Source organism: Aristolochia californica, unplaced genomic scaffold (genome assembly GCF_029961685.1).
Source record: "Aristolochia californica isolate CCGP_79_NKW_82.1479 unplaced genomic scaffold, dmAriCali1.0.hap1 SCAF_8, whole genome shotgun sequence".
In the NCBI taxonomy this organism is placed as follows: Eukaryota; Viridiplantae; Streptophyta; class Magnoliopsida; order Piperales; family Aristolochiaceae; genus Aristolochia; species Aristolochia californica.
The window spans coordinates 39,695,734-39,706,610 of record NW_027182279.1 but is presented as its reverse complement, the minus strand read 5'-3'; the positions used below and the strand labels follow the sequence as shown (position 1 = coordinate 39,706,610).

The window sequence follows — 10,877 nt, the reverse complement described above, 5'->3', positions numbered from 1 at the left end:
GACCAGATTAGAGTAGGAAGAATGTCACCTTCAGAGGATGGCAAGTTGGGGCTGTACTGGGAAAGGGAAGCTGGAAAAGTGAGAGCATTGAAGGTGAGAGGTAAGGAATGAGTGACCAACCCTGAAAAAGCTTCTGGCATGCACCTTCTTGTCTTCTTCACATTACAGCTCACATTGTCCCTTGTTTGTTGGTGTTGATATGCCAACTTCAAAACATACCCACTTGAAATTCATTAATATTTTTCTCTTTCATACCTTATTTGTTTTTTCCTTATAAGAAAATATCTTCCTCCAATTATTCAACCCTGTACAAACATGTACATAAACCCATCTTCATTCCCACCTCCTTTACTGCCTTCTTCTCATATCCTCTTCTCCCTCTAAAGACTCCTTGCATCAAGAGGTCTGCTCTCTCTCTCTCTCTCTCTCTCTCTCTCTCTCTCTCTCTCCTCTCTCTGTGTTCATAGGAAGAAATGTAAAACTAGTATTTTGTTCTTCAAGGGTTTTGATTATATAAATTTATTGTCTCGCTGAAATTCTCTCTATTTAACCAGAATTTTCAGAGACCCAAATCTGAATTTATCTGAAACAGCATCAACACATCTTGGTTTTTGCACTGTGAAAGCCATTTTTTGCTTTCTTTGATGCATTCAAACTGCTTACAGTTTACACCATCTCTCTCCATTTTCAGAGACTCATATAAACAAAATGAGGGAAATTCTCCACATTCAAGCGGGACAATGTGGGAACCAGATCGGAGCAAAGTTCTGGGAAGTCGTCTGCGACGAGCACGGCATCGACAAAAAGGGAAACTATGTCGGAAATTCTCATCTGCAGCTGGAGAGAGTGAACGTCTACTACAACGAAGCCAGTGGTGGTCGTTACGTGCCCAGAGCAGTTCTAATGGACCTTGAGCCAGGAACCATGGACAGCTTGAGGACCGGGCCTTTTGGGCAGATCTTCCGGCCTGATAACTTCGTCTTCGGACAGAATGGAGCCGGAAACAACTGGGCGAAAGGGCATTACACTGAAGGAGCTGAGTTGATCGACTCAGTTCTTGATGTTGTCCGTAAGGAAGCTGAGAATTGTGATTGTCTGCAAGGTAAGATCCGGAACTTCTGTTTCCATCCATTTTTTTACATGGCTTCTCTCTCTCTCTCTCTCTCAGAGTTGACTCTGAATCTTCAGAGATGACATAGGAGATACCCATTTTTGTTTCAGAGATCATTTGCTTAATTATCATGGAGTATGAAGAATTACCTCTGTTTCTCTCTCTCAGTTGACTCCGAATCTGAAGAGACGAGTTCTTTTACATAGTTCATAATTTTCATGGAGATATGAATTCTCCTGTCACTCACTCTCTCTTCAGTTGACTCTGAATCTTAAGAGCTAAAATGGGAGTTACCCATTTTTGTTATAGAAATCATTTACTTTAACTTTCATGGAGATATGAACTACCAGAGCGATTTGGATCAGTACTCATCAAGTGTGTACTGACGACTGCAATCCGTTTGTCTATTTGCAAATGAAGATTGCAGAGGAAAGTTAATCCTTTCAGTCCACTGTGAATATTATAATGATCTCTCATGTCACCAGCTGAGGGAATAAAATATACTGCCACCTGATTTTGAAAGATAGTCTTGGAAGTGACAATAAAAACAGAAAAAGAGGAGCTGGCAATGGACCCATTGGGATCTTTCAGGATCACTCCTGTGGATCATTTCATCCTAGATAGAGTCTCCATCAAGTTGGAGCTTTTCCACCCATATCTATCATGTTTCATGACTGAAATAATAATAATAACATTAGATTATTACCCATTGGGATTAACAAATCGTTCTCTTTCTTCACAGGTTTTCAAATCTGTCACTCTCTGGGTGGAGGAACTGGGTCTGGAATGGGTACCTTATTGATCTCAAAGATTAGGGAAGAGTACCCTGACAGAATGATGCTCACCTTCTCTGTCTTCCCCTCCCCAAAGGTCTCAGATACAGTGGTGGAACCCTACAATGCTACATTGTCTGTTCATCAACTGGTAGAGAATGCTGATGAATGCATGGTCCTTGACAATGAAGCCCTCTATGACATCTGCTTCAGAACCCTCAAGCTCACAAACCCTAGCTGTAAGTCCCTCATTCAACCAGCTTTTTAATGCATTTAAAAAGGCTCCCTGGACATCATCTTGGTCGAGTCGCTGACAGGTTTTTTTTTTTGTTTTAGTCGGTGATTTAAACCACCTAATATCGACGACGATGAGCGGCGTGACGTGCTGCCTGCGCTTCCCTGGACAACTTAACTCCGACCTCCGCAAGCTCGCCGTCAACCTCATCCCCTTCCCACGCCTCCACTTCTTCATGGTCGGCTTCGCCCCTCTCACCTCCCGTAGCTCCCAGACCTACCGTTCCCTCACCATCCCAGAACTCACCCAACAGATGTGGGACGCGAAGAACATGATGTGCGCCGCTGACCCCCGCCACGGCCGCTACCTCACCGCCTCCGCCATGTTCCGCGGCCGCATGAGCACCAAAGAGGTCGACGAGCAGATGATCAACGTTCAGAACAAGAACTCCTCCTACTTTGTGGAGTGGATACCCAACAACGTCAAGTCCAGCGTCTGCGACGTGCCCCCTACGGGGCTCCCCCTCTCGGCCACCTTCATGGGGAACTCCACCTCGATACAAGAGATGTTCAGGCGGGTTTCGGAGCAGTTCACGGTGATGTTCAGGAGGAAGGCATTCTTGCATTGGTATACCGGGGAGGGGATGGACGAGATGGAGTTCACGGAGGCGGAGAGTAATATGAATGATCTGGTGTCGGAGTACCAGCAGTACCAGGACGCGGCGGCAGAGGAGGAAGGGGGAGATTACGTGGAGGAGGCGGAGATGTAGTGGAAGAGTTGGGTGTTTCGGTGTGTATGTAAACCAAGAAGAAAGAGGATTTGAGATATTGTCGATTGTTATTATTTTTATATAATTAAATTTAAACAAATAAAAGTCCGGAGTCCATAGCTCAGTGGTAGAGCATTTGACTGCAGATCAAGAGGTCACCGGTTCGAACCCGGTTGGGCCCTTTTTTGGATTATTTTTAATTTTTATATATTTTTTTAAAAAAATATTATTTATTTAAATATAATCAAACAAAAAGGACTCCAGACCGACTTCTCCACTGCAACTTATCTTCATCTTCCTTACTTTTCCAATGGGCAGGTCTCCATTGCCCTCTTCTTGTTCAAATTCTTCTTCAGAAATAAAACCCAGTTGCTTAATTACCGAATCAAAGAGCTGTCAGACTATGGGTTTGACGATCAAGTTATTGATCTTTACCATTTTCTTCATCTTACGAACCGGAAATCCGACTACTTTTCCTCATGTCCTGAAGGCCTGTGCGAGAATGTCTGCCATTCAAGAAGATGAAATTATTCATGCGCAAATTTATGAACTTGGATTTGAGTTCAATTTTGTTGTTTCAAATTGCCTCATTGACGTGTATTCTGGATGCGATTCTTTAATATCTGTAATTTGTTTGGAGTACTTGGAATGCGATGCTTTGTGAGTTTTCACGAAATCGAGATCTGCAGATGGTGCTGAAACTACTCCATGGTATCAATTCTGAGTTCTGGAGAAGAAGTGATTCATGGATACATTATAAAACTTGGCGTTGATTTAGATTTGTCTGTGAACGTTCTGTTGTTAGATATGTATTGCAAATGCGAAAAAACTGATTCATCTTCTTGGCTTTTGAGTGGAATTTTTATTGGAAATGTTACCTTATGGAGCTCTGTCACACACTGTCTTGGAATGCATGGGGAAGGAGAAGCTGCTCTCATGGGTGGGTTTCTTCCAAATGCTGAAGAGAGGAGTGCAACCACATGAGGTCTGTTTCCTTCTAACCTTGTCTTTCATGCAGGATAGTAAAGGGCAGGAACTTTTCAGTTATATGGTTAGCTAATATGGGATACAAACCAAGAATGAAGCACTATGATCAGAAGACCGATGGAAGAGAAGAAACTGGAGAAGAGCTCAAGGTGCAGTTTGATTGAAATGAATGGTGAAAAATGGTGAAGCTATTGAGGTTCATGTCAGGTTTGCACGAAATGAGCAGCAGTTGGCTTCAATACATCTACTGTTTTCTCCCGAACCAAAAGTCAGAAAGTCATAGCCTGCCAGGTTTTCTTGTTTAGTCTTTTGCACAGGCAATGTTCATAAACTGCCAAGCTCCTTTCTCGAATTTCATCCATGTTCAAACAGTGCAGTCAGCAGAGTTTGCCAAAACTCTCACCTTTGACACAGAATTACAGACCCGGCGGATTTGTCAGCAAGCCACAAAGCAAGGGAATGTGGCTGGGCTTCTGGAAGCTATACATCATAATTTCTGGTGTTTGATCCCTGCTGCCAGTCCCTGGGGTTGGCATTGGTTGCTTAGGAGTCGGACTCGGTCAGATCTTGTGCTACTTTGGCAAGGGAAGGAGCATCGCCGGCTTTTCATCCCTGTAAAAGCCATTTGACATGTCAATACAGTCTGGTACACAGAACACTAACCTTATCTCTGTGGCCTCATGGAATTAGAGTTCTATCGTTTTACCTGCTTGCACCTCCCATGCTGACATCCCCACTGATAGACCGCTTAGGGGTGACAGTCACCTGTGTCTTGCTGCAGCTGCTTACCTCGGAAAACATCTACACCCTCAATTCGAAATGCATCTCACTGTCTGCCTCCTCTATGATAGGAATAAACTGATGTATCATCAATAAATTGCAGAGCTGTATCTGTTGCATTCTAAGTACTCTTAATAATAATAAAAAAAAAAATATTGTAAAAAATGTATATGAAAATAACTTTTAAAAAAGACTCCAAGTACTCTTCATCATATTACTTTTCCCTGAATAATAAAAAAAAATGGACAAGATTGTTTTCACTATGTATATCCAAACAGAATATAAAGAATGAGGTGACAGAAACAGCTCAGCTTGATCGATTTCAACTAATGCTAAAGAAGCTAATCAAAATGGTGTTTGTTTAGAGGGTTTCCATCTTCTAGATTACCTAAATAGAAGTTGACCTTCTGCCAGGGTAGTTGTAGCCCGATGTGCGTTTTTCTATGAAAGAGTTTATTCTACTTGTACAAGTGATTTTGATGTAACCTAAACCCGTCCTATGGGTGAGAATGGAGGACCTAGTGTAAAAGAAGGTCGGATTTCTTCTGCCCCCTTCATAGATTTTCTCTTTTCTTCTTCTACCAATGTTTCAATAAAGAGTCTGACTTCCTCTTCAAGAAGAACCTTAAATGAATTGCACTGCAACCTCTGCCTGTTTTTTTCTTGTCGAATAGCAGTTGAAACTTCCTGGCTGTGCAAAAGCGCCACACAGATTGAGAAGGCTTGCAATGAAGATAGCTGGGCATGAAAATCGACAGAATAATGTCCTTCAGCAATTACTGTTATGACTAACGCTGGTATCTTCTCTTTTGCCCCCTATTAAAAAGAAAAGAAACATAGCATAAGATTGACTAAGATTGTATACAATTAGTAGAACACAACAATTTTATACACCAAGAAAGGGGTCTAATTTAATAAAGTGTACAAATAAGTCCATTGCCATGAAAGTTTTGGGCCTCTGGCTTAATAGCTATATGGATGGTTTTCCATCCTGAGGTCCTGAGTTCCAAAAACATGCAATATTCACATTCAAAGAAAACAATCCAACCGGTGACAAATGTACTGGCAAACTGGATCTTGCCATTGATTCTTAACCAGTTGACTCGTTAATAGAACGTCAAGTGTTTAGAGGAAAAAAACTTTCTGTCAATCATATGCCTAAAAAAGCCAAATCAGTAAGATTAGTGAGAGATGTGAGTAATCTTTCAGACAGGCAGCCTCCAATGTATGAACATCAAGCAGTTCATGTTCATAGAAGAAACACCCTTTCTATCAACGTTCTATATAAAGAGAAAAAGCGCATGATTGACTACCATAAGAAATAATAATTGCAACACTCAACAGAATCCACTCTGATGAAATCATTATGATCAGATTCCAAAATGTAAAAATTATTAAATTTTATGAAGCTTACCTGAAGAAAAAGTTCCAATGGTTGTTGACTCTCCAAAATCGGGCAGTCCATCACATTTTCAACAAAAGGATTGTCAAAAACCACAAGTGGGCAACCCATATCCCATCCCCCACAATCACAGCCACCACCGGATCTCCATCGGTCAAGTAATGGTGAGGGTCCACACTCATCTGTGCTTCCTAATCCATGAGTCCCAACTGGAGTCACAACCTTCACTTTACTGGGACTCCTTTGGGCAGTAGTAGGAAAATCAGCAGGTTTCTCTGCATTCACCCCTGCATCACCTTCGTCACCTATCTTGCGTTTTGAGATGTGCCTTGACACAAATGGGGTCTGTGTCACAATAGCTGCAACCTCAAGATGAGGATGCAGATCTGTGGGAACCCATGGGTGAAGGGTGGAACCATTAGGTCCACAGTTATAACCATTCTGGCCCTCTTGACATGAAATGCTTTTTCTAGCTTGCCCAACATCATATAACACAAACTCTGTTACTGTAGAGTTATCCAGTGACTCCCCGTTCCTTATTTCTGAGCATAAATAACAGGATACCTGCATCTGTCCAACCATGGAACACTGTCTGTGTTTATCTTTTGCTCGCCATCCATTATTATCACAGTTTTTTCTATTATAAGAGTGGAAGGTGTAGACCCAGTTACAGGCTTTATCAGTTCTCCATGTTTTTGCAGAAAAAACATCTTCTGGATTTTTCACTGAAAATTCAAAAACTGGAACTCCATGGTTATGATCCACCTTAAGCACACCATGAAGATGAACTGGAGAAGCATGTGTCACCGAACTTGGGTTTTTGTTGACTGAATATCCATCACCCTCTGTCATTGGAGCTGTCTTAGAGAAGTCATGCAATAAGGACTTGCAAAGAGTTCGTGATCTCCTGATTTTGGAGGATCCATGATTACTGGACCCACCACCAAGTTTGGTAGAAGAGACTGCTGAACTTCGCTGAGATTTTGATTTCTTGATCGGATCAAGCGTCTTTTTAAATGGACTGAACCGACCCTTTGTGTATGGTTTAGACTGATCAATATCCAATTGACAGGGAGAATCAGGCACTCTTAATGTCTCAGATAAGGACTTTGGTAAAGTGAAAAATGCATCCCTTTCTAAAAGGCTGTTACCATCATTTTCAGGAGCAAATGTTAGATCACATTTTAATCTTGGTTCTTCCACCATATCTCTTTCACCTGGCTCGGCAAATGTTTTAGCAAAGCGCCCTTGTGGATCCCCCTTTGAGTCCAAAATTATCTCCAAGTACCCTTCTGAAGAATCATCTCTAACCACAAAATCGTTCATCCTACACTGTTCTCGGGAGTGACAGAAAGAGAGATCTAAGAATTTGGGAGAACCTGGTAGCACAATGGGGCTTGTGGATACCAAATTCCAGTCAGCATTCAAAGATGTAAGTGGCAAGCGCCGCTGATGAGGATTCACTTCACTTTTGCTAGGTCGTGCTGAAGAATCAATAACGGAGAAGGATATAGAAATATCACCATTACAAGAAGATTTTACTTTCTTCTTTTCATCTAGGAGTCCCATCTTTTGCATCTTCCTTACAGTTTCTGAGCTTTGATATATGGAACCCCTCTTCATGTCCAAAGCATCAGTAACTCTATCATGTTTTAAGGATAGACTTTTACAAGTGAGACTTGGAGTGTTGGTGAAATCTAATTCCATGAAGTCACTACTGGCATCTTTTAAATGGTAGCTCCTGCATATTAGCTTTTCTTTTCTTTCACTCTCTTTAATCTTGGAACGAGAAATTTTAGGGCTTTGTCCACCTGTTTGAAGGCTTTTAAATTCTACTGCTGAATCTAACCCCATCGACAGATGGCCTGCAAGAAATGGAAATAAATTGGTCAGGTTGTTGGTAAAAAAAGAAGAAGAAACAACAAAAGCAGCTGGATTGAATAATATTCAATTAAAACTCAAAATAGGGTTTGAAGCCCAAAATTGTTCTAAATACTCTTGAAGACTCTGTTATAGATAAATTTATTCCCACAACTCAAAGTCCAATAGGTCCATACTAAACATAGCTTAATCTAACTCAAAGTCCAATAGGTCAAGCTTACGTCACAAGCAATGTTAAGGAAACAGATATCCAAGCCCAATAATCTGAAGATATTAAACTTGTTAGCAAAATATAAATTAGTAAGTCACACTACCAATTAGCAGAAGGAAAACACTGTACCAAATTTCAAAAATCAAATAAAAGTAATGCACAAAAAGCCACGATTTGAAATCTAGACAGTACAACTGAGATGCAAGGCTTAATTAGCAGAAGCTACAAACTAGAGCATGACGAGAGAGAGAGAGAGAGAGAGAGAGAGAGAGAGAGAGAAGAAGAAGAAGAAGAAGAAGCAGAAGAAGAAGAAGAAGAAGAAGAAGAAGAAGAAGAAGAAGTAGAAGAAGAAGAAGAAGAAGAAGAAGAAGAAGAAGAAGATGGAGAAGAAGAAGACAAAAAAGGGAGTTTTTTTTTTATAAAAAAAGTGTGTAAAAAAGGGAGTTCTTAACACATATTGCACCAAACACCAGCAGAACTGAGAAAACCCATTAAATGGAGGAACTCTCCATTATGATAATTTTAACAGGAGATGAAACTAAACCATCAGAAAATTTCTACGGTGAACTTAATACCGTTACTTACTGAATGACTTCATATTACAAAACGACAATTGAACTTCACAATCCATTCACATAAACGACAATAAAACTTCACAATTCATTAACATAAACGACAATAAAACTTCACAATCCATGCACACAAGGACGACGCTATAAAGGAGAAAAATATACGGATAACATTTGGGGGGGGGGGGGGGGGGGGGGTGGTAATGCTTATTTTTCGTTCACCAAAATACTTCAAAACCATTTTTATCCTTGAAGAAAATCAAGAGAAAAGAAAAATAAGGCAAGAACACTGTCAAAGTAAGAAAGAACATTGAAATAAGCAGACAAAAATCAACAGAAACAAGAACATTGAAAATATCAACGAAACGCCTATAACCCATTCACACACAAAATCATCAACGAAAGAAGTTTGCACACGCCCTCAGAACAAGATGTTTTCCTTGCTTTCACTAGTGACAACTTAGCCACACATCAGAGTTCCGACCTTAGTATCGAAATAACCGATGAAAAGTAAAGAGAGAAGAAAGGTAGCCAAATGGCAAAATCCACACTGTTCCAAAGCTCAGATCAAAAGTCCAGCAAAATATTTGCCAACCACCATACCCCAGAACCAAAACAACAACTAAGAAACAATTCCTCCACCCCTTCCACTTCCCCGAAAGTCCTATCCCAACTTAAAGAAACCACACAAACAAAAACAACCACAGAAGACACTACCGCGCTTCCATGCATTTCAATCAAAACAATACAAGCTCCAGCGAAGAAGCCACACCACCAGATCTAAAGCACAAGAATGACCGCAAAACGAAGAATGGTTTTTTTCCTCAATCATTCAAGCTCCAATCCCAGAATTCGTAACAATACATTACAGAGGACCCACGACACAAAACCACCGATCTGCAACTCCGCACACGAAAGCAACAAAAACGAGAAACAACACACTTACTCAAACCAACTCTTCCAGAACCCGCCCACGAAATGCGCCAGCTGGGAACGGAGCCTTGCGAAGTGAAAACGAGGAAAGAGAGATACCCCAGGAAGGAAAACGAGAGCAGAAGAGGGAAAGAGAGACAAGAAGCTGACGTCGTCTGGTTTTGTCCGCTCAAAAGCGTAGGAAGTGATGATGCCTGATCTCTCCCCACCTCTGCCTTCGGGAATCGCCAATCTGAACTCTAATTTTTCCTTGTAGTTTACTCCCAATTAAAGTATGGAGAGGAATCTGTTTCATAACAAAAGTACTAAAATACCCTCACCTATTTTTATAATTCTTAAAATTATATTTAAATATTTAATAAGAAAATTTTGGAAGGGTAAAGAGTAGGCTGTAATGTAGATATGCTAAAAATATAAAATATCCCATTATTTTATTTTTAGAAATTTATAATTCTAGAGGGAAATAAATATTTGAAAAAGGGTATTTTGGTAAATGTGGGTGTTTCAATTATATGTTTAAAAAACAAAAAAAAAAGGTTAGGTAGTGGGAGATGGAATGAACCACGCATGCCATGGTAAAGGTGGAGGGGAGTGTCATAGACCATCATTTATTCTAACCCTCTAAATGTTTCCCCAACATTAGCTAATGGGGTCCACTTATGTTCCACATTATATGGGACCCACTTCACTGGACAAAAAAAATTTCATTAGAGATACAACTTTTGTTCCCCTTTTTTCACTTAATTAATTATTTATGTGTTTAATTTTGATTTTTTTTTATTTTAGTGACATAATTTGGAGATGAATACATACAAAATAGACCCCATTAAATTAAGTATTTTAATACCAATGTCACCATTTTTTTTAGTTTAAAATGGTTAAGCTCTAATTGGTCCAAACCTAATAAAACCGAAAAATATCCGAACATAGGCTAAACTAACTTCTTTTTGTCGTAAATGGTAATTGAAATTTTTTTTTAATAAAATTGATTAATTATTTGAGAATTTAAGAAAATAATTTTTTTTCATAATATATATATATATAGAGTGTTTTACATGTAATAAATACTCTTGTGTAAATGAGGAAATGTTGTATTTTTCTATCTTATTTTGTTTCTCATGTTTGCACCATTTTGGTAAATATTATATGGCTTTGTTGATCAGTTAAGTGCAAAAATTAATATTTCATTGCCCTAGTCGGCACAAAACATTTTTTTATGTGGGACA

At 39.8% G+C, this 10,877-nt stretch overlaps 2 protein-coding genes and 1 non-coding gene across 3 annotated transcripts; 2 read left to right on the top strand and 1 right to left on the bottom strand.

The window, feature by feature from the left end:
- The first annotated feature begins 314 nt into the window (after positions 1-314).
- LOC137939494 (tubulin beta-7 chain) lies at positions 315-3,024 on the top strand. The gene is made up of 4 exons (XM_068784776.1): positions 315-403; positions 692-1,102; positions 1,854-2,123; positions 2,221-3,024. The coding sequence occupies exons 2-4, from the start codon at positions 709-711 to the stop codon at positions 2,886-2,888; spliced, it is 1,332 nt and encodes a 443-aa protein (XP_068640877.1). The 5' UTR covers positions 315-403; positions 692-708; the 3' UTR covers positions 2,889-3,024.
- TRNAC-GCA (transfer RNA cysteine (anticodon GCA)) lies at positions 2,998-3,070 on the top strand. Its single transcript has one exon. It is a non-coding gene; the product is annotated as a tRNA-Cys (tRNA).
- A 1,784-nt stretch (positions 3,071-4,854) lies between these two features.
- On the bottom strand, positions 4,855-9,844 carry LOC137939493 (uncharacterized). Its single transcript, XM_068784775.1, has 3 exons — positions 9,665-9,844; positions 6,070-7,922; positions 4,855-5,471 (listed from the first exon to the last, which is right to left on the bottom strand). Exons 2-3 carry the CDS (start codon positions 7,909-7,911, stop codon positions 5,142-5,144), a joined length of 2,172 nt encoding a protein of 723 aa, XP_068640876.1. The 5' UTR covers positions 7,912-7,922; positions 9,665-9,844; the 3' UTR covers positions 4,855-5,141.
- Between the last annotated feature and the right edge of the window lie 1,033 nt (positions 9,845-10,877).